We start from the raw sequence: 24,108 nt of genomic DNA, 5'->3' as shown, positions 1-24,108 counted from the left end.
GTAAGTGCCAGTATCAGCATAAATGCCTCTAAGGTTATGTTGGACCAAAAAAAGGTGTTTCTTTCATGAATTTCTTACAGAAGCACTTTTGTTATTTTTCTTAATATATTCGGGCAAGTTGGTGTTTCTTCTTATTACAGTGACATTAATTTTTGCCATCAAAATATCCATATTTTTTAATGTTACAAAGGTAATAATGTCTTGTGCTGGATTCCAATAACACTCAAAATATTTCACTGAGTTTCCTATAAAGGGATAAGAAAGTGAGCAGATTTTGTGTAGTATTAAAAGCAAATATTTAGTTTTTGTTGATGAATAATTTTATTTTTTTTTAAATATAAAATAAGGTTTTGTTATATATCTACCTAATCACTAATCAAAAAGCAGTTGATGAGCAAATGAAAAAAAATAATATTAGAACTGTAAATATATAGTCATATGTTTATATAACTATTTTTTTCTGTATTTATTGCTGTTTTCAAGGCTGCATTTTAAAAGATTAAATTGTCTGGAGCTGTTTTAAACGAAATGTCATTTTGTTTACACTCGTTTTTACAAAAAGACAAATCTAAGTCAAATAAACCAAACCAAGCAGATTTTCTTTGCTTTTGCACCCTCTGCTGGTGAACCTGTGCTACTGCATAGACTAGTTCCTGGTTAGTAGGACAACACGCTTTCGGCCGCTGTTAGCTCAGCTCGCAGCTTCAACTTCGGAAAGCATGGAACTAGTCGGATCTTAGTTTGCCAAAGAGATACTAAAAGACAATATATGACAAAACTGTGACATATTGGTTTGTAGTTTGTGTCCAGGTTATGATTGTAGACAGAGTTTGGTTTTAGTGAGCTCAGCAGCTTGCAGCCGCCAGCTAAGCTAGCTTAGTAGCTAACCACACTACAGTCCAAAATGACTGACTGCTGCGCTGCAGCAAACTGTGATTACCGGCAGCAAGAGTCAGAAAACAGCACTCCACTGTTCAGCTTCCCTCTGGACCCACATCGGTAAGAATCTCCCTCGTTTTGTGCAAAAGTTGGTGAGAAGAAGCCTTTTGCACAGCTAGCGAAATGAATGTGTTAGCCGCGGACTGTTAGCATCGGGGGTTAGCTTAGCATCGGGGGTTAGCTTAGCATCGGGGGTTAGCTTAGCATCATGTTAGCTAACTGTGACACAAGTCGGTGGAAAATGGCGCAGACTCACGTTACTCTTCAAAGAAAAGCCCATGAGAAACAGTCAGAGACCCCCTCATCTGTCACACATTGGAACTAGTCTGACTTTGAATAGTTTATAAACAATAAAAATAGTAAATCTAAAGGAGACTTTTTCCTCCACATATGTAGATAGCCACCAGATCAACAGTCCTCAGCCATCAGGGGCAGTTTGGTAACAACATTTATTCCTTTGCACTGCCCTGGCTGTGTAGGTTTAATCATATTTTAAGTTTCTTAAAATGTATTATCTGCTTTTCAAAGTCAGATGTTTTCAATTTAAGTTGTGCAGTTAGGATCAAAGGTCATTAATAACTATAATAACGAATGATTATTTGTTCTGCAACAGAAGTGCTAAAATAATCTTTAATTGCAGTGTTTTTCTATTTGTTTTCATTATACTTTCAGGTATTTCTTTCCAGATCACAGAACAAATCTATAATCAATGATGAGATATTTAGGTCTGTGATTTTCTGATAATGGGTCCCTTGTGTGTCTAAAGTAGGGGTGTAACTAACAATGTTTTTATATCGATGCATCGATCCAACAGACGGCGATCCGATGCATCGACACGTTCGCAAGAGTATCGATTCCTGGTTTCATCTTTTTATCTATTTGCTCCTGGAACAACTTTGCTACTTCTGTTGTTTGCTGTTTTATCTCAAATGAAATGCATAACAATATTAAAGCTTTCATTGATGTATTTAAAAATTTGAAACATTGTCTAGCCTGTAAGAAAAAAAACAAACAATCAAACCGTATCGTGATTTATTCCTGAATATCGAAAATAATCGAATTGTTGGGTCAGGAAATCGATACTGAATCGAATCGCCATGATGGAAGTGATTTACAGCCCTGGTCTAAAGTACAGAATTAATCTTTTTTACTCTAAATTTACAAAAACTCTCTGCTGAGGAATCTGTTCTGTGTTCAGTTCAGGTTGGACCAGATTTAAGTCATTCAGAGCTTAAATCAGGTTGATTAAATGCTGCCAGTTCAGCTGTGATTAGTCGCTGATTGTGTGTAAATTAAACCTGGTTCATTTGGAAAAGTTTTCCTCCTCTGTCAGAATCATTTGATGTCAAAGAAGATCCTTGTTAGGAGGTTAAACTTGTTTTTATTTTCACCAAACACTCAGACATGGTCTCCTGCTGCATGTATATCAGGATGACATGACCTGGATGAAGTCATCCCCGCATCGGCACAGAAACAAAAATCATGTTCTTGTTTCTGTGTTTTTAAATAACAGTTCTGCTAATTTGGTTCTTTGCATCTACAGGCTGTTTGAGGAGAAAGAAGACATTGTAAACCGAACAGATTTAACTTTTATAATATCTATCTTATATAATATCTACTACATTATTTTATACCACAGAGTATTATGGCCAGGCTAGAGAATTATTTTTCCTCTATTTCGATAATAAAGTCTTAACATTATGAGAAGAAAGTCGCAAAATTACAAAAATAAAATTGTAAAATTCCAAGAATAAAGTTGCAACGAAAAGAGTCATAAAATTACGAGAATAAAGTCGCCAAATTACGAGAATAAAGCCGCAATGAAATTAGTCATACGATTACGAAAATAAATTCGTAAAATTACGAGAATTAAGTTGTAAAATTACGAAGATAAAGCCGCAATGAAATTAGTCATACAATTACGAAAATAAATGCGTTAAATTACGATAATAAAGTTACATCGGGAATAAAGTCGTAATATTAAGAGAATAAAATCTTAAAATTACGAGAATAAAGTCGCACCAGCATCAAATTGGGCAGGAGTCGAACGTTTCTTTCTGAAACGGGTTGTTGCATGATGACTTTATTATTGTAATATTACAACTTTATTCTTGTAATCTAACAACTTTTTTCTCATAATGTTATGACTTTATTCTCAAAATAAAAAAAAAATCTCTAGCCTGGCCCTAATACACGTCGTAATTTTAAAAGTTGTCTGCCTGGAGTCTAAACCGTTTTTAGGTCATTCATACGTCTTTAAACTCAGTGGGTTCAGTTGGTCCGTCTGTCCAGTCAGGTGCATTTTATCTTTAATTAAAAGCAAACAGCTTATTTAAATAGTTTCAGAACAAAGACCATGTTGGTGCAGCTATAATGGCTGCATCAAGTTCCTGTTGTTTCACACAATGAAATCAACTACAGGTCGTTCACTTGGAGATTTTTTATTTAACTTCTCATTAATCAGTTGTGCAGATTTGAATATGGTGTCATTGTTCATATTTTCATTGAGTCTTTATATACCAGTTTATCTCAAGTAAATGTTTACCTTTTTTTATTCTTCAGTTGCCAGCAATGGTTAAACAACTGCCGTCGCCAGGATTTGGTCTCCCAGCCTCCAGAGCAGCTGCACAAGCTGTACAAAGTTTGTGCAAAACACTTTGAGCCGTCTATGATTGATCAGCAGGTAAGAACCAAACCTGAGCCCAAAGGAAAACATTTAAACAGATAAAGGGAAGCAGAAGTAGCTGAACACCCACCTAAGTTAGCCACCAGGGGGCAGCGCAGCACCAGAAATTGAACTAGAGGAGAGAATTAGGGAGAAGCTTGTTTTGTTTTTGGTTTGTTGATAGTTATCTGGACAGATGAGATTTATGAACAGCAAAACCTGGAGCTTTGCCCCCTAATGAACCAGATTTAAATGTTTTTTATTTATTTATTTATTTTTCATATTTTTAGGTAATTTTTTTATAGGTATGTAGCATTTACATTGATCATCTTGCTGATAAATGTAAACAAACTGGAGGGACAGATGTTTAACAGGGATCCTTTAGTAAAGTGGAAGTGGAGGCCTCTTCTATAGCAGCAGGATGTGTGACAAATACTCACATGAGGATGTTTGTTCATGCTAGTTAAGGTTTTTAAAAATAAGCTTTTTTCAGCATTTTTTTCAACAAAAAGAAAGAACTTGTTTGCCATCCCATCAGTTATTTGTTTTTTTTTTATAGGTGAATGAAAATAATTACAAGCCCTTCGTCCATCTTACAGTAGGTTTTGTTTTCCCACAATGTAATTTTCCATATAAAGGCATAGAGGATAGTTTCACCATCTGGTGTAACTTTGGGAGAAAATGTGTTTTTGTTTTTGCTCATCTTTGTCCTTTAGATGTGAGTTCATGTGATCCAGTCCTGCTTCATGTGGATAAAAGCAGTTTATTAAAGATCGTTGAAGTTCTAATAGCTTTGGGTTCTGATGTAATTAAAGAGTTGGTTATCCTCCCGCAGCAGTGTGTCGCAGTGAGCTTGTCGCAGATATTTCTTATTTATGCCCAATATTGAAGCGTGGTCTGCACTGGTATTCCACACCACAACGCAAGAGGGACGATCAGGAACTAATGTGGTGTGAAAAAGTGTTTGCCCCCTTCCTCATTTCCTGTTTTTTTGCATGTCACACTTAAGTGTTTCGGAACATCAAACCAATTAAAACAATAGTCAAGGACAAACAAAGTAAACACAAAATGCAATTTGTAAATGAAGGTGTTTATTATTAAAGGAGGAAAAAAATCCAAACCATGATGGCCCTGTGTGAAAATGTGCTTTCTGCGCTCACTGCGACACACAAACGACCTGGTTTCTGAGCATAAATCAGCCTGAACAGCATTTAAACAGCATATATAGGCAGAATACTTCAGACTGGTTTATCTTGAAATGCAACAGGATAGATGGGAAAACACAGGAACTCTGCTGCAGTAACAGTGCAGGTTTAAAATAAATGTGATTCTCAGCTTTTAGGCTTCCTGATGCAAAGCAGTCAGTGGGAATACTGGTCGTTTGGGAGACACATCTTGGTTGGTTCATTTTTTATATTCTCAGCAGGGACATTTTGTGCAACTGGAGGATAAAATGGGGCGGTCCACTATGTCAGCCTGCGAAGGCCCGAGGCACTGAGAACAGAAATACCTACATGTTGGTTTAAGGTGTTTTTGCAGGATTTTTGCAAATTTAAAAAAAAAAGACTCTCTCCACTTTAAAAAACAAAAAAAAAAAAAAAAAACGCATGTGTGAGAGCGTGCACAAGCCCATTCCTTGTGCACGCTCTGTTTAAAAGTTGCTGTTCTCATAGCTCATACAAGCTCACTGTGCTTTAACGTCCGCCCTAAATGCCTCAATCACTATATAGAGCGGCGACTATATAGTGGACTTTATAGTGAGTCAGTTAACTGACCGTTTGGACAGATGATCACTATTTTTTGCTCAGTTGGTCACGTAACTCCTCCACTGTGCCGTGTCTGCGCCATTTTTGTTATTAATGAATGCATAAACACCTCATTTTATTTCAGTGTTAAATTCTGTCTAAATTAAAAGATTATAATTAAAAATTTCTCTGGATCTTTGCTGGTTGATTTTCTTTATTCAGACCTCGCTGATTTTTAATTTGCAACCCTAATGTACTAATGGGTTAGTAGCTTGAAATACACAGAACCTGAAACAGAGAGCTGATCTATGTGACAAAGCCTTTAAATGTATGATTGTGTTTTTTTTTTTTTCAGAGCCCGTCAACCTCTGTGTTAAAGGAAGATGCTGTTCCTACAATATTTGACTTCGCTGTGAATCAACAGGAGACGTGTAACAGAAAGAGAGCCAGAGATCCCGTAAGTATTCATTTCAGCATTAATAACAACTCTTTGACAAAAAGTCAATAAAATAAAAGCCTTAATTCTACAATTTTCTCCTCATCCAGTCGGAGGAGGAAGCTGCTGTTGTAAAGAAATCAAAAGGTAGAGTGACTCCTTTGTTTCCTTGAAAATGAATCCTTCATTTCCGTTTCTCGGTTACTCTATTGACGTTCTGTCGTTAATCCATTCCAGAAAATGCACCAGAAGCTACAGAAGACGGGATAAAATCAGAGGAACCACAGAAAGAACCTGAAACCCAGGAGGACAGCTCCACCTCTAAAGCAAAAGAGACTCTGAAAATTTACTTTAAGGAAACCCTGGCCGTGATAGGCTTCAGCATCAATGGGGCGAACGCGAGCTCAGACGAACCGATGGGAGGCGTGCGCGGTCAGCGCGCTCACAATCGCATCTGTGTTGAGAAAATAGACAAGAAGGAGATCCTGCTGTTCGGCGAACGCTTCATGCAGGAGGAGATCCAGAACAGTCTGCGGCTGTCCAGGTTCTTCTCCATCCTGCTTCAGGATGTGACTAACATAGAGGGAAAGGAGCAGATTCCGGTTTTCATCCGCTCTGTAACCATCGCAGGTTTCCCCCAGAAGCACCTGATCGGCTTCCTGCCCTGTGACCTGGACGCAGAGAATCTCTTCTACATGCTTCTCTCCGAGCTCCGAAACAAATGGGGTTTGCGGATGGAGCACTGCAGAGGACTCAGTTATCTCATCACCGGAAACCTCTGTCAGAAAATGCGAGATCTCACCTGCAGGATCCTGAAGGAGTTCCCCCAAGTAGTTCTGTCCCCGAGCGACCCGTACGCGTTCAACATCTGGATCATCCGCTGCATGCCGGTGCCCCCCATCCAAAAGGTCGCCGACACCGTAGAGGAGGTGGCCACGTTGATCCGGCGAATACCAGAGCTGAGCAAACGATTGGACGGGAAGATCCTGGCCACATACGGCCACATTAAGGGCGAGGTGGACCGGATCAAAACGGCTCTCAGCGAGAACTGGGAATACGGCACCGACGCCTTCCAGACCATGCTGGAGATCCTGGAGCCTTTCCTCACCTGCATCAGCGAGATCATTTCCAAGGTGGACGAGGAAACGTCCGAACAAATGGCCCGCCTCGTGCCGGTCCTGAAGAACTTTAACTTCATCATCACGCTGGTCGTTCTAAAGAACACGCTCTGCTGTGTGAGCATACTGAACGCCAGTCTGAGGGGAATAATAAGCATCAGCAGTACCTTACAGTACACCATCTCCAACGCCTTAAAGCTGGTTAGCAAATACCAACAGGAGCTCGCAATATTTCACAGGAAGTGGTTTTCTGACGCGGTCGGCCGAGCGAAGAAACTTGGCGTGGAGATCACCAAACCGGAGATAGCCCAAGCAGACGCCAGCGAGACGCCGCTGGAGGACTTTTACAGGGAGACCATGAGTCGGCCCATCCTGCAGTATCTGGTGGCGGAGGTAAAGAGAGTGTTTAGCACAGAGATGGTGAGGATCCTCCGATGGCTCTCCTTGGTGCCGTCCTACATGGCGGACCACAACTTCAGCATCCGCAGGGATAAAGTGGCCGACGCCAACTTGAACAACCTGGCGCGCCCCGACACGTTCTACGAAGAGCTGGGCTGCTGGGAGGTGAAGTGGAAGCACGCGAGCAAGCGTAGAATCCTCCCCACCACCGTGTTCGCTACTCTCAAGATTCCAGATATCGGCTTTTACCCGAACGTGCAGAGCCTGCTGAGGGTGCTGGGAACGGTGCCGTGTGTGAACGCGGAGGCCGACGTGTACGGACAGTACCACATGGTGCTGGAGCGCTGCCATTTCTACCTGAAAGCCACCGCGCCCGACCAGAGGCAGTGCAACATGGCGTTCGTGTACGTGAATCAGGATGTGCACTTCAGTGTGGAAAAAATGGTGGAGTCGTACATCGAGAAGCACCCAGACATCCTGCAACTGCTGCAGATGGTGAGCAGAAAAACACCAGCAGATTACAATCCGGCGGCCTGCACCCGAAAATATCCACACCTAGATACATCATTTTTTCTTAAAAATTAGTGTATTTGATCCTGGATTGAGGAGGTAAAAGATACATTTTGCCAATGGAACAAGACAATTTATATTTAAAATAAAATAACACAATTGCATTGTATTATTTCAAGTGCATATTATCGAATTATCTTATTTAGTAAAAACACTCCATCCATACTTCCATTGGCAAACTATCTCATTTACCTACTCAAATTAAAGGTAAATACACTTAATTTAAGACATTTTTTATCTCTAGATGGTTTTTCCAGTGTGTTTTTTGCAGAGGTGTCAAGTAACTAAGTACAAATACTTTCTTACTGTACTTAAGCACACTTTTTAGATATCTATACTTTACTCCATTACTTATTTTTCTTCCTACTTCCTACTTCTACTCATTACATTTAAACACAAGTATCTGTACTTTCTATTCCTAACATTTTTAAAACAAACGTTACTTGTTACTCTTGGATTCGGTTTAATGCAGAGGTCACGGGTTAGCGGACCGCGGTCCGGATCCGGACCCACCTGCTGGCTAATTCAGACCCAACCTGATTTAAAACATTTATAAATTACCGCATGTTGTCTAACGACAGTGTCTAAACATCACTTGCGTCGCTTCTCCTGTTACCCCGAAATCCCACATCCTCCTCTGCTCCGCTCCAGACAGCCTGCGCAAAGCAAAGCCTACAGACTTCCTCTGAGCTTTAGGAGAGCATGCCCGATATTATCATTAAATCCATAGGAGCAAAATATACAGAGATGAACTCTTAATTTACTATGACATATTAAAAAAATCCCCATCAGCATCCAGCATATGTGCGGTTTCTGATGGAGATGAGAAATCTGCTTCCTGATCTGTTGAAGTACCAATAGTTTGCATCCAATTTTTTAAATAAACAGTGTTAGTTTTTTTGAAATATGTAAGAACTATTCTCTAATTTGTAGTTACCGATCTGTTGTTACTATATTTTAATTTGACGAACCAGATCTTCTCGCTGTTCTTTTTCCTGTTTGATGCGAGTGCAGTAGCAGATCTTGACCTGGCCGGGCCGGGCCGGGCCGGAGCGGAGCCTGATATTTAGAGGATGTTTGGCTCAACATGCTGCTGTGAAGCAGGATTCTCCACCATGAACAGAATCAAAAATAAATATGGATCCAGGCTCATAATGAGCTCCTTGATATGTGCTTTAGAATGGCTTAGTCTCCATTAAACCAGGTTTAAAGCCTTGCAGGGCAGCATGAAGCCCACTGCTCTCATTAAGACAGAAAAAAGAGAAAAATAAACAAACGGTCAGGTGTTTTATAAAATATTGGAATCAGGAAATAGTCTGTATACCAAACTGAAAGATTGTTGCTCTCTATTTAAAAACACTTTAGATTTTAAAATAGAAAAATTTTAAATTTTTTAAATATTTTTTTATTTAAAATTTCAATATATAACATGGATGCATAAACACCTCGTTTTATTTCAGTGTTTTTTGTTTAAAGTAACAGATCATGATGATTCTTCATTGGTTACCCCTGATCTATGCCATGCTACAATGTTGGATTCAGAAAAAGATGTTGAAATGTCTGAAAGGTCGGACACAGACGAGAGCGTATCGGGAGACGGAGACCAACAACACCTCTCTCATCCTCGGCCCTATCTCAAAGAATTTTTCGACATAGTCGAAAAAATGAGTTTTAAATTCATTCAAATTCATCTGGCTGTTTTTTTTATAGGTTACTTTATACTTTAAGTAGTTTTTGGAGCACATACTTTTTCAATTTTACTTGAGTAAAGAGGTCAAGTTGATACTTTTACCAGAGTGTCTTTAAACTGCAGTATCTATACTTCTACTTAAGTAACAAATGTGTGTACTTTTGGCACCACTGGTTAATTGTTAACTAATGTTCGTGTGTGTTCACAGGATGACGACGTGGCGGAGAACCCTTCACAAGGTGAGATCATACTCAAAATACTCATCGCATTGACCTGGTTACAATAAAACCTAAAATTTAACTAACTGGTAATAAATTTAAAGCAAACAGACCTAGAGTGCAGAATGTTGAAAAATAAATAACCGCTGGATTTGGTTTCCAAGTTTGAAGATGTTTCTCTTCCCATCCAGGAAGCTTTTGCAATTAAAAATGTTAGAAATAGTGTTGAGTTTGAGGCTTTATACCAGGGTTTCCACAGGTAATTAAAAATCATTAGTAGTCATTACATTTTTTAAATTAAGGCCCTAATGGGCATTAAAATTAATTATATGTGATTATTAGGGCGTAAAATGCTTTTTCCCCTTATTTCTTTTGCATTATAAAAACAATTGAATCAGATATATTACATCAGATATAACTGGTTCTGCATGTTTGCGTGGAACTGCTTCCAGTTGACCGTAAAGCCGTATGTTTGTCGATGGTAAAGATGACGAAGGAGGATTTTACTGAGATTTTTATTCACATATATATATATCATGTACATTGTTGATGATATTAAAATTATTTCCAAGATTATTAAAATAGCATTAAAAAGCATTAAATTACAGTTACTCATTCCTGTAAACAGTAGCCCAACAAAGCCTTGTTTTTGCTTAGTAAACATGCTAATTGAGACGGACGAACACGGGTCCATTTGGAATGGGCGTCGTTTGGCTTCTTTGTTCGCTCACATTTTGAACTGAAGAAGCATCCTGGATGGGAAGCGAAACGTCTTCAAACTTGCAAACCAAATTCAGTGGATTGTTTTTTTTGTTTGGAATGACTATGACCTGGATGACTGAGAAACTTCACCAAAAACATATATGATACATTAATTATATTTCAATGCTGAACTTTTAACAGGAAGTTTGTCTGTCGGCTGTTTTTTGCAATAAAATGCAACTTTTTGGTACTTCTAGTATGACTTAAAGGACGACTAACCCCCAAATCGCTCCTTATCCCAAGTTGTTTCCATGGTTAGCCTACAGCGCTTGTCCTTTATTTTGACAGTTTGCTGAATGTTTCTTACAGTCATGTCTAAAACCGTCTCTTTGGGGCTGTCCTCGTGTTTAATGAGGGCACTGCATCTAATTTTGACTTAGTATCGGTGTTGGCTGCAAATATTATGTCACGGTGGGGGGGTTCAAAATGCCTCTGTAACAATGAGTGAATCCAGATATACCGCTTTCACATTGGCTGAAAAACCAGTTTAAAACAGGGAACAATCAGCTTTTAGTGGCAGTGGGAGCAGTTTACTGACTGATCAATACTCAGAAACTGCAGATATGCCCCTTCCCTTTTTCCACCTGGATCCCCGCTCTATTTCGCCCTCATGTCCCTCCATTGTCTCACAAACTTGCCCCCACTTCCTCACCGCCTCGGCCGTATCTAGACCCACAGCTAGTTCCTGATTGTCCCTCTTGCGTTGTGGCGTGGAATAACATAGCGGACCACGCTTCAAAATTGGGAATAAATCAAAATATTTGCCACAATCTCACTGCGACACACTGCTGCGGGAGGATAGCTATGGAGCGATATTTGTGCCTTGGGTTTGAGTATGCAGGAACCAATCCAAGTGTGCGCTGAGACAACACGCGCGCACTCAAAACCGGTCAGGCCCGCGTTCAACTCTGGAAAAACTCTTCTCAACACAATGTCGTCGCTCTCATTTCCATCTCTGCTCGGATCAGTCTCTGCTCGCGTTTGACCTGCTCTCTCCGTGCTGAACACCAGCTGTGCGCTTGACTCTGTCTCTGCACTTGCAAATTCATACATGTATGTAAATAAACCACACCATCAGCCAATCACGCCCAGCTTTTTTCATCCAATCAAAGTATTTGTTCCAAATACTACATCCGGTTAAATGAAAAAAAACACAATCGCGAAATCAACCAACTTTTTTAGTAATGCAGTCAAAACTCAATTTGATGGACAGGAGATATTACTATAAAATATCTTGAATTATCTCAAATAAAGATTAGATTAGATTAGATTAGATGAGCTTTATTGATCTCACAGCGGAGAAATTCACTCGTCACTTATTGAAATAGTAATTAAAGAAGAAGGTGCAAACAAGGAGGAAAAAGGTGCATTAAGAAGAATAAACAATATATATAATTACAGTATATCCAGGTATATACAGTATATCAATATAAATAAGGATTAGTGTGCAAGTGTACATGTATTGCACACAATGAAAAACAAAATAAAAATAAGAAATAAAAAAAAAAAAAAAATACAAGGTAGTAGCACAGAGGTTTGAGGTGATATATGTACAATCCGGGTGGCTAATATACAGGTGGATTTACTTTAACCTTAAAGTGTAGTAGGTAGGGAGCAACGGTGAGGTAGTGGTATGACTATTCTATTCACATATATTGCACATTCAGAATATTGCACAGAATATTGCACAGTCAATAAATAAAAAAAACTATAATATAGCTGCACAATGGTTTTTACAGGAGTTATTGTGGTTATAGTGCATTATAAAAGTGAGTAAAACAGTTATTAGATCATCACCTCATCCATCTCGTTTTGCCTGCTATTGATATGGATTTAATTTTGCGGTTTAAAAACATAAATTAGGAGCACATATCAGATTCAAGTAAGGTTCAACAGTATTTAGATAAAAATATTTTAGATATGGGAACATTTTTAGGGATCCTTCAATATATTACAATATTAGGAATGGTGTCTCGTTTTAGTTACAGAATTTAATTTTAAATCGGGTAAAATAATCAGTGATGGAATTCAGCCTCCAAAGGAGAAATGTTTGTGATCGTATTGGCGTTAGAATAGATTGAAGAAATTGTTCCATTAAGAAGTTTTAATTTGCTCTGATTCTAGTTCAGGGTTTTATTAATTTAAGTCATTAATTAAGTCAGCAGACAGTTGGAAAGTTGTTTGCCAACCACCATATTTAAATAAATTTATGAATTCGCGAGCACAGAGACCGAGTCGAGCGAGCGGAGAGACAGTCGAGCGCACAGCTGGTGTTGAGCGTCGAGCAGAGACGGATCCGAGCAGAGATGGAACTGAGCGCGACAACAGTGTGTTTAGAAGAGTTTTTCAGAGTTCAGTGCGCGCGTGTTTTCTCACTGCACGCTCGGATTGGTTCCTGGGAGCTCAAAACGAAGTCACAAATATCTCTCCATAGATAACCAGCCCTTAAGTTTGTGTTGCTGTGTATCTGTCTGCCATTCAACAAGTAAATCACAGAAGGACAGATTTGCAAATGTTGGTATCTAAATAACTAACATTTATTGTTGTCCAGGCAGGTGCTGGCAGTGATATCACCCTAGCTGTGGCATGTAGTGTGCAGCCCTAAAATACATCCTGTTATTTAGTTCATGTCTGCATTGAATGAAATTGTTTTCACATTGATTATAAAAATATATTTGGACTCCACTTCATATTTATGATATGACTTTGTAAAAGATTTCTTTATCATTTCTACTGTCTGTATTCTCACCAAAGTCCTCTATCGACTCTTATTTTAGTGGCAGCCCATGGAAACCATGCTGAGAAGGATGCAGAAGAAGAGCTGAAGCAGATCAATCTGGAGATGGATGCTGATCGGCTCGTGGAGATGAAATGTGCAGAAACTGACAGAGAAGCTCTTAAATCTGCTTTGCAAGCGGCGGTGGTGGCTGCTTACAGCAGCAAGCCGCACGGCGACGCATGTCCCGCTCAGGACGGGGAGGTGGAGTACGTGACCAAGTCGGAGATGAAGGAAGTCCTGTCCGTGTGCGAGAGCGCCGTCAGGGAGGGGATCCTCACCGAGGTGGGGACTTCCTTTTTCTCCCTCATCATCGACCGGGTTGTGAAACTGGGAGAAAAGGAGTACCTGCCCATCTTCATTAGGTTTGTGGACAGTTTCGATGTCATGCGCTTAGAGTTGCTGGGATTCCTTGAGTCAGATCTGGAATGCGACGTTATGGTACAAAGTCTTTTAGAAAAAATAACGGCGGAGTGGCGTCTCGATCTGGGAAACTGCAGAGGTCAAGCTTACCTCGGCTCCGGTGACGTTTCCTACAAGCTTAAAGCCTTCGCCTGCAAAGTCCAGGAGAAGTATCCGCTTGCTATAAGCACTCATTGTTCTGCTTATTCTTTCAACACCTGGTGGTCCAAATCGATCCCGGTGCCTGCAGTTAAGAGAGCCCTGGATACATTTGAAGAAATCCTGGCCTTTTTTGGCAGCAGTGCCGCCCTAGAAAAACAACTTGACCATGTGATTGCATACGGCCTTAGAGAGAGCTATGAAAAAGTCCAAGAGCTACAAGGGATGTTCTGCAGCCTTTGGCAGGAGAAGCACGATTCCTACGAGGTGTTCGTCCAGATCCTCGAGCCCCTCGTCGAATGCTTGGAGAAGATCAAGAACAACCCGCAGAGGTGGAAGCCCTCCGTTTCCGAACAGGCTGCAGCTCATCTGCAGAAAGTCCTGGAGTTTGATTTCCTCATCACCATGGTGGTCCTGAAGAACGCCGCCTGTTTTACCAGAGAGCTCAGTGCAGGTATCCAGAAGGACCAGTTCAGCGCTGCATCCCAGCTCTGCCAAATCACCGGTATTGTGGCCACTCTGAACAGAGTGAAAACCAACATGAAGTTGTTCCACCAGAACTGGTTCGATGAGGCGTGTGCAATAGCGCAGAGCCTTCGCGTGCAGATCGAAGTGCCCGACAACTCCGTTCCAAAAGACGGCATGATAAAGCCAGTCAACTACTACAAAGACTGCTTGAGCGTGCCCCTAGTAGACAACCTCATCAACGCTGTAAAGGATCATTTTTCAGACGACCACAAAGAAGCTCTCAACTTCCTGTCCCTGATCCCGCGCTCAGTCACAGTGAGCTACATGTTTGAGAACCTGAAGTCAAAGCAGCCTCTCTACAGCAGCGACCTGCCCGATGCCGAGAACTTCTTCACTGAGCTCTGCTGTTGGAGAGTAACGTGGAAGACTAAGGTGGCCTCCGTTACCATCCCCAGCTCCATCTTCCATACACTCCGCCTGCCGCTCATGCAGTACTTCGGGAACATCAACACCCTGCTGAGGATCATGTCTGTGCTTCCCAGCACCATGCTGGAGGACTGCGGCGTCGTGATGCGACACAAGAGGTTCCAGGACTACCTGAGGACCACCAACCCCAAGGACAGGTCTGTGTGTTTGGCCATGCTCAACGTCAGCACCGACTTCCGCAGGGATCTGGACCGCATGGTCAGCCAGTGTTTGAAGGTTACTCCTCAGGCCTTGGAAGGCATCTGTTTGGTATGTACCTAAAAGTGATATTTAATCACCTTCATCTTTAGGTAAAGCCCTCTTTAATTTTAGTATTAACAAACTTGTCTCGCTGTTCTTGCAGGATAAGGAATCCAAAAGTCTGATCAGGAACTCTGAAAACAATATGGAAGGTAAACTGTAAAGATAAAAGGCCGTTTCTCAATATGTGTACTTGTGCGTTCTCGTGTGCTTGTATACTTGTGCAACATCAACAGCATCAGCCCTAGTACTGTTCCAATTCACAAGAATAGCAGACCGAGAACAGACAAAGTCCCCGGATGTTGTTCTCGCCCCTCCCTATTTACCCAGCATGCATCAGAGCAGACTTGTCCGTTCTTGAGATTGACAGCTGTCCCAGCATGCACTGCGTTGCCGTTGTTCAATGAAAGTACGTTTTAAGATCATTTAAGGCGAGAACATTATACTTTTAGGCGTCATTAATTGGCCCATTTACTGATTAATTCCGAAGTTGAGAGTACCGTGGCAACCAGCGGACCTCCAAGGCTAACCTCAGCCAGGGCTAACCTTAGCCAAGGCTAGCCTTAGCCCGTCTGCAGCAGCCCTCTCTCTGCGTAACGGTTTGTGAAGTTCTGATGGCGATTTTTTTGTGTGTTTTATTTGGCAAAATTTTCATCTGTGTTCCTTATTGAAGACGCTACAAATGAGTCTGAATAAGAACACATTTTAAATTAATTTATATGTGTATGTTTACTGCGCCAAAATACAACTATTTTCTCCATATAAATGCATTTTAATATGTCCTTAAGCACAAGACGAACCGTTTGCTTAAAAATGCGTGCAAAAAGGAATTTGAACTCCTTCATATCAAAGAACAAAAAGTTTGCCTAAAGAACTGATTGCAAATAGTTTCTGTGTATAAAATAAATGCATTTTGTCCTTCTTAAACAACAAAGACAATATTTGCTTAAAAAAGTGCAAAAAGAATTTGAACTCATTCATAACAAAGAACAAAAAAGTAAAAAAAACAAACTGATTGCAAATAGCTCATATTCAATAATAGAATAAAACTAGAGCACAGAGGCCCAACATTAATTTACGCTAAAGAGAGAGCTGTGGTTTGGTCTGATGGCTCACAGTGGATTGGATGTCTTTTCAATTTTTGTGTTCCCAATGTGCATCAAGTGAAACAGTGTTTCATCGTTGAGTCTGTTTCTCTTTGGATTTTATGTGCTTCATGGTGGAAAAGCTGCTCTTGCAAATGTAAGTGCTCCCAAACATGCTGGCCATTGGGAGGGCAAAATCTCAGGGACGTGGAAAATGGGTCTGCCTTAGGGGTGTAAATCACATCCATCATGGTGATTCGATTCAGTATCGATTTCCTGACCCAACGATTCGATTATTTTCGATACTCAAGAATACACCACGATGCGATTCGATTAATCGGTTAATTTTCTTTTTTTTTTTCTTTTTTTACACCTTACAGGCTAAACAAAGTTTTTAAGTTTGAAATAAATCAATAAAAGCTGTAATATCGTTATGCATTTTTTTTTTTTTTTAGAAACAACAGCAAATAACAGAAGTAAAAAATGTTGCATCAAAAAATTCTGCAAAAATACTGCACTAAATCAGTGCAATGAGAGCAATTAAATACCTCGGCTCCAGACGTCCCGCCCCCTCCACAGACGCTCCGCTGCACCTCTCCCAAATTGTAGGTGACAGCAAACAGTGCCGCAGACAGGAGGCTGGCTTGTTTTGTTTTTATGACCGAAATTGCGGAAAACAACTCGTGAAGTTTGACCCGCTAGAAGAGCGAGGTGCGCGAGAACGCTGGAACCCTTTTTCCACCTAGAGCTCCGCTCTTTTTGGACCTCATGTCCCTCCGTCGTCGGACTAAACTCGCCCCCACTTCCTCGCCGCCTCGACCGTATCTAGACCCACAGTGTGTAGCACAGACCACGCTTAAATATTGAGCATAAATCAAAAATGTCTGTGTCAAGCTTACTGCAACACACTGCTGTAAGAGTATAACCAGGAAGCGAGGTAGGAGGGCATAATTGGTTTAGCGCCACCGCAGCACGGGAGGAGAATTACGCCCAAATGGATAAAAATAGACCGGAGGAGAAAAAAACACAAGAATCGATTCTCTTGCGGACGTATCTATGCATCAGATCGTCGGCTGTTGGATCGATGCATCGATACAAAACGATTATTATTTACACCCCTAGTCTGCCTGCAGGTCGCAGAGTTCGAGCTGCAGCTCGAAGTGCCCGACAACTCCGTTAGTTGCCCGCTGACCCAAGCAGAAAGGGGGTCTGTGAATTGTCCGCTATTGGTTGCGTACAGTGCGCCCTCTATCGGTAAAAAATATCATATTTTTAAAAATGAAATAGTAAAATTATTATTGATCTATTCGCATGCCGCACTGAGTGATGATGAGGGCCGTATCTGGCTGCCAGTTGCCCATCCCTGATCTAGAGACTATTAATAACAGAAGGTGAAATGCAGCTCCAGATGAGCTGAGCGTGTGGTGACGTCACAAGTACGCTTCTGTGTTCCAATTGACCCATGATTATGCTGCGTTCTCCCAGAGTCCGCACTTTCCTGTGTTCTTCTCAAGAACATACTTGGGGAGGACATGAGTCCGTAGTCGCGCTCTAGTGAATTGAGAAACAGCCAGAGGGTTTTATATTTTTTTTTAATGATGATTTTCAAGTAATTCCAATTGTTTTTTTGTTTTTTTTTTCCCTTGATCCATTTAGTTGACAACGTTAAGGCTGAAGCTGAAGAGCCGAGTGTTACAGAGCCTGCTGAGAAGTTGCAGGACCAAGAAATGAAAGCGGCAGACGAGAATGGGGTCACAGGAGATAACCGTCAGAGCCTGGCTACAGTCTTTAGGCTGGCTGCGCTCCTGGGAAAAACCAACCGCAGTCTCTGCGACCTTAAGGAGGAAGACCAGGAGCCTCTTGTTCAGGAGCTGAAGATGTGCCACTGGTTTGGAAGTCAAAGCCAAAGCATACCATGGATTAGTGACGATGAAATGCTGAACCTCCTCATCAGTGGAATCAGAGATACGATACTTAAAGAGATGCAGGAATCTCCGTTTTTCTCCCTGATAACAGACAGACCTGTTAAAATTGCAAACAAGACTTACTTGCCAGTCTTTGTTCGTTATGTTGGGGAATCGACTCCAAAAGTGGAACTTATAGGGTTCTTACCGTTTAATGAAAACAGAGATGTTGACTGGCAAGCGGGCCACTTGGCAAAGATCATCACTGAGGACTGGGGTTTGCCCATGTCTCAGTGCCGAGGCCAGGCTTTCATGCATTGGGGGCCGGGGTTTCAAAGCCTGAAGAAAATGTCTTTAGAATTCCTCAGCAGCTACCCGCTGTGCGTCGTAACGCCCAGTGAGTCTTGTGGTCTGGCTCAGTGGCTGGCCAGTAGTGTGCCTTGCCCTTCTGTGGCCAAACTGCTGGACATCACTGAAGATCTGCTGCTGTTCTTTGACCAGTCTCCTCATCTGGAGGAACAGTTAGCTCAGGCTGTGGACGGGCTTCTGAATATGCCAAGAGAGGCTTTAGAGGAAATTCCAGAAACGTTCTGCTCCAAGTGGAAAAAACGAGAGGACTTTTTCGACATCCTCGCTGACACCTTAGAGGGCGTCCTCAGCTGCCTGGATGCGGTGAGCTCTGGCACGGCGGGTGCAAAGTCCATGCATGCACAGGTTCTGTCTGCTGCTCTGAAAAACGTGGATTTCATCATCACTCTCGTGATTTTGAAGAACGCCTGTGCGCCGCTTCGTAACTGCAGCACAGTCTTCCGCTGCGGAAACCCGGCTGACATCCTTTGCGAGGTGGAGAAAATCCCTTCAATCATCGAAACTCTGGAGAAAATGTTAACGAATGCGAACGCTCTGCACAATTCTTGGTTCGAACAGGCGTTCCAGTTAGCGACCAGGGTGGCTCCTGAACAAGTGTGCTTTTCAGAAGAAGCCAACAGCTACGATTCTCCAGAGATTTACTATAGAGATAATCTGAGCATTCCTCTCCTCCACAGTCTGATGGAGGAAATGAAATATTGCTTCTCAGGCAACCATTTAAAAGCTCTGTCTGTCCTGTCACTGCTGCCTTCTTGCAACCCTCAGCCCGTACTGTCAGAGTCGACAGACAAGCCTTTCAGCCTTTACCTTACGGATCTCCCGGAGCCCGAGGCGGCCGAGCAAGAGCTTAACGCCTGGGCTGCCGTCTGGACGGAGAAATACCAGGATGTTGCTCTTCCGACATCTATTGCCGAAACACTTGCTCATCCAGAGTCCAAAAGCCACCCGACCGTGGCCCTACTGCTCCGACTGGTTGCCGTACTCCCGAGCGTAAGCATGGAGTGCGACCTGATGAAGACCACGCTGAACTCCATGAGGGATCTGTTCAAAAACACTGCATGTAGAGGCAGCAAAATCAGTCAAGTGATGCTCCGCTCGCACGCCACAACACTACAAAGACTGCCAGAAGTCATCGAGAAGTGCATGGAAGTCGATCCAGAGAGCACACCGTGTCTGTCACAGGTTTGTTCATTTTAGCTTATTTCACCCCGGTGTTCTATGGTTTCACTCGCTAAATCATAACCTTAAAACATTTAATAATTATGATTGATTAGTCTTAGGATTTTGATGCTCAACAATGGACTTCTTGACTTACACAGCAAAAAAATTAAATCTCTAAGTAATTTTTTCTTAAAATAAGTGCAGTTTTTTCTTGAATTGAGGAGGTAAGTTAGACACTTTGCTAATGGAACATAACAAGACAATTTACAATAAGAAAAAGTAAATGTATCGTCTTATTTCAAGTGAATATTATCTAATTTTCTTATTTAAAGAATAAAAATACTCATTCTATTGGAAAATCATCTGATGTACCTGATAAACTTAAGGCTAAATACACTTAATTTAAATTTTTTTTTTTACTTCTTTCTAAACCGTTTTTGCAGTGTACAGTTGCAGCCATTGAAAATGGCCCTTCCCGTCAAAAGCCAGCCGAATGGCAGCCAAATCCCCTCTAGCTTCCAGCCTTCTCATGGGCGTCCCTATATACTTTACTCTGACTTCACCCGTTCACTGAATTACAGGGTCTGACCAGGAGATAACGCTTCTCATTAGATCTTAGTGTCCACAAATCATGACAGAATATTTTAGATGTTTACACTGCAAAAACAATCTAGAAATAAGTTTTAAAAATTCTTAAATTAAGTTTTTTTGTCCTTAATTTGAGTAGGTAAATGATAGTTTGACAATGGAATGAGTGTTTTTACTCTTAAAATATGATGGTTGGATAATATGCACTTGAAATAAGACAATGCAATTGTGTTTTTTCTTATTTTAAGTGTAAATTGTCTTGTTCCATTGGCAAAGTGTCTATTTTACCTCCTCAATCCAAGAAAAAATACACACTTATTTGAAGAAAAAATGACTTATCTAGATTTAGATTTTTTTTCCAGTGTAGGGGACAAGCCAAGGAGCAGCCAAGGAAAGTGGGGAAATTTTGAATTTTTTGAAAGTGACACTTAATATTTACTATTGTTAATGTTCTTACAATTATCTCTATTCCCTGACTAATGTTGGAAAGTTAGAAGACAATCTGCACTAGAAAACAAAAATCAAAATGTAGATAAGTAATTTTTTTCTTTAAAAAATTGCATTTGTTCTTGGATTGAGGAGGTAAAAGAGACATTTTGCCCGTAGAACAAGTTAATTTACATTTAAAATAAGAAAACAGAATTGCATTGTCTTATTTCAAGTGCATTTTATCTAGATATCTTGTTTTAAGAGTGAAAATACTCATTCCATTGGCAAATCATCTCTTAATTTTACCTACTCAAATTAAGGGTACAGACACTTAATTTAAGAAATGTTTACTTATTTCTAGATTGTTTTCTAGAGCATGTGTTTAATGCCATTGAACTCTGGAAAAACAATCTAGAAACAAGTAAAAATGTCTTAAATCAGGTGTATTTACCCTTAATTTTAGTTGGTAAATTAGATATTTTGCCAATTGAACGAGTATTTTTACTCTTAAAATAGGATAATTATATAATATGTGCTTTTAATGAGACCATGCAGTTACTTTTTATTATTTTCTTTTGATTTTTCTTAAAATTTGATTATTCCTTTCCAGTTGTTGGCCTCAAGAACTTCTTAGAAACCCATGGTTCTTAAACGTGCTTTGATTTAAGTAACAAAATAAGCATCAATCCTAACCAATCCTAATTCTAAAAGTTTAGTCTATTTCTTTGAAATAGTTTAGATTTAACATAATATACTTTCCAAAAAAAAACATCAAACAGAATATTTGAATAAGTCTAATATCACTTTAGAAATGTTCAGCTGGGGTCAGAAGTTGAGTTTTTTTTTTATCAGCGTCTGCTGTTTTGGTGTTGGAGTCCTGCAAAGCTAGGTAGAGGCAAAATACCTGATATTGGAGGCCTGAGGGCCTGACGTCTTTGTTGGCCCCCCTTCATGACAGGCTCTGGAAGCTGAAATGATCATTATGCTGCCTGAAGGAGAAAGTTCAGAGTACCATCAGGTGTATCTGCTTTGCAACATCAGTTTTTCTTGGTTTGGTTTTGAATCCTTAATGGGTGATAATCCTCGTTTTGGCCAAAAGATGGCAGTGTTGCTTTACATTTTGTTAAGCAGTGTGTTAAAGTTGCAACTATGATGTGTAACTAAAGTCTCTTAACTTGTTTTAGGTAACAAAGGTTCTCCAAAGATTGAAGTTGGACAGAAGTAAGTTGGAAAAAAAGCATGTTTTGTTGAAAAGTGTTTGTTTTTTGTCTTTTTCAATTCAAGATTCTAGTGCAACTTTTTTGTTACTTAAATCTAGGAAACCTTGGAGTGAAACCGGCGGAAGCTGCAGAGTTGGGGGAATCCGCTATGGCAGAGAAACTCGCAGAAAACGAGGCGGAAACACCAAATAAGGAAGTTCCTCAAGAGGCCGCGGAAGGACCTAGAACGACCGTGTCTTTCTATGAGCCGCAGCTACGTGAACACATCCTAAAGGAACTCTGGGACTCTCAGTTCTTCACGATTATAACCGAGCAAACGGTTGAAATTGACGGGGAGCTCTATATCCCGCTGTGTATCAGGTACTTGAACAAAGAGGACATCCAGTGTGAAGAAACGCTGGCCTTCATCCCGTTCGTTGAAGACTCAGTTGTCCTTTCTGAGGCCATTCAGACTGCCCTGTCTGAGAAGTGGGGACTGAACATGGAGTATTGCAGAGGACAGGCCTTACTAAGCGTCGGTGAAGTAGGAGCTCAGATGAGAGCTGTAAGTTTAGCCATTGCTACAAAATACCCTCAGGCTATTAGAACAGTTAGCTCTGCTTTGTCCCTCAACGTTTGGTTGGCCAGATCCTCTCCTGCTGAAGAAGCGGCCAATGGAGCCGTCATCATTGATAGATTGTTACACTGGCTCACAGAGGACGTAGAACGCCAGAACGCGCTGGAGGACATAATCACTTTGGTTTTCCAGCAGGATGAGGCGAAGGCCAGCGAGTTAAGGGACAAACTCATCAAGAACTGGGAGAAGAGTCACGACATGCATGAGGTTATGATAGAGCTTTTGGAAGCAGCTGTTCTCTGTCTGAACGAGCTGAAAGAAGAGGGGAGCACCTCAGACCAGCTCCAGGCGTCGCAGTTCTTTGATTCAATCCGGAATTTTGAGTTTATCTTTTCGACCGTAGTGCTGAAGAACGTCCTGGCAGTGACAAAAAAGCTCAGTCAGTCTCTTCAAGGAAAACCTTTAGATATGCTGCTGGCCGTGAACACCTTGCCTGACATCAAAGCGTCCCTCGGCACACTAAAGAGCGAGATTGACATCCATCACAAGTCCTGGTTTGAGGAAGCCGTCTCCCTGGCTTCGAAACTCAACGTCCAGATGTTGCATTCAGTGCTTCTAGAGCCACTGAGTGACTTTTATAAAGAATCCGTCAGCATGAAGGTCGTGGATCACTCGATAGCAGAAATAAATGACCTCTTTGCGGACAAGGTGTTGGATACCTTAAGATGTCTGGAGATTGTGCCTTATGCAATGTTCAAAGTGGAAACCAGCATTCTTAGTGGTCTCGTGTTTCGCCTGTACAAGGAGGACCTGCCAGACCAGCTCTCCCTGCACTCCGAGATGAAGGCGTGGAAGGAGAAGTGGCTGGATCCCATGGCGGGTTACCTTCCTGCCACTGTCCTCGATACACTCAAGACGTCGCAGATCCGAAGTTTTAGTAACATTGAAACGCTCCTCAGACTTCAGGTCATTTTACCTTTTTCAAGGCGGGAGAGCAACTTCAGGCAGGGGAGGAGGAGTCTGCAGGAGTTCATTCAGCAGAAGAAGAGGTCCCTCTCTGAGCTCCATCCTCTGTAGCGGTTGGTCTTCTGTTTGCAGTGTTGACAGGAAGTGGATGGCAGTACCGCCAGACTAAAGAACTGAGTAGCCTTCATGGAGAATTGTCCCTGTATATTATTGAATTTTTCTGTTGGTTGGCATTCTGCAAAGCCCTATCCTAAGCTCTGCTGTTTCCTTTCTTTAATTTTTGTAGTTTGTACAGTCGTACCTCCCAATGGGACCAATGTCATGAAAAAAAACCACGAAGCGCAGCGATGGTTCTCGGTGCTTGTGCCTTGATGAGAAACTAATGATTTTTACCCCGTTTCATAATGAATCAGATGGTCAGCATTGTCCCATTGGTTTTATTTCAGAAAAAAAAAAAAAAAAGGTTTTCTTTCCCCTCAATTTTCCAAAACAAACCATGTTATCATTCTTTTTGAAAACGCACCCTTCTACTTCCTGGGCACAACTAGAAACGGTTAGTTAGCTCATCTCTGTTGATTTTTCTTTTCCCGTGTTCGCCACCTCCCCGCCAGAATGGATTTGCTGTAAAACGTATCTTTGAGAATAATGTTTCCTTTATAGGAAAATCTTCATATATATTTGTCAAAAAAACTGTAATAAAATGATCCAAAAAACATGTTTCTGCTTGTTGGATTTGAAGCATCTTTTAGCACAAGGT

General features: G+C 41.1%; 1 protein-coding gene across 1 annotated transcript; it reads left to right on the top strand.

Moving 5' to 3' along the window:
* Positions 1-661: 661 nt before the first annotated feature.
* LOC107101786 lies at positions 662-24,068 on the top strand. Its single transcript, XM_015400835.1, has 11 exons — positions 662-999; positions 3,502-3,622; positions 5,705-5,806; positions 5,896-5,932; positions 6,023-7,797; positions 9,771-9,801; positions 13,320-15,082; positions 15,177-15,225; positions 17,815-19,613; positions 21,794-21,830; positions 21,928-24,068. Exons 1-11 carry the CDS (start codon positions 905-907, stop codon positions 23,460-23,462), a joined length of 7,344 nt encoding a protein of 2,447 aa, XP_015256321.1. The 5' UTR covers positions 662-904; the 3' UTR covers positions 23,463-24,068.
* The last annotated feature ends 40 nt before the right edge of the window (positions 24,069-24,108 follow it).

Source organism: Cyprinodon variegatus, unplaced genomic scaffold (genome assembly GCF_000732505.1).
Source record: "Cyprinodon variegatus isolate N-32 unplaced genomic scaffold, C_variegatus-1.0 Scaffold1153, whole genome shotgun sequence".
Taxonomy (NCBI): Eukaryota; Metazoa; Chordata; class Actinopteri; order Cyprinodontiformes; family Cyprinodontidae; genus Cyprinodon; species Cyprinodon variegatus.
This window is presented reverse-complemented; position numbering and strand designations above follow the sequence as displayed.

Excerpts from the sequence above, each read along its gene's own strand:
- LOC107101786 (XM_015400835.1), top strand. The coding sequence starts at position 905 with ATGACTGACTGCTGCGCTGCAGCAAACTGTGATTACCGGCAGCAAGAG. Across the intron at positions 19,614-21,793 it reads GCACACCGTGTCTGTCACAG|GTAACAAAGGTTCTCCAAAG; the intron begins GTTTGTTCATTT and ends AACTTGTTTTAG. Across the intron at positions 21,831-21,927 it reads AAGATTGAAGTTGGACAGAA|GAAACCTTGGAGTGAAACCG; the intron begins GTAAGTTGGAAA and ends ACTTAAATCTAG.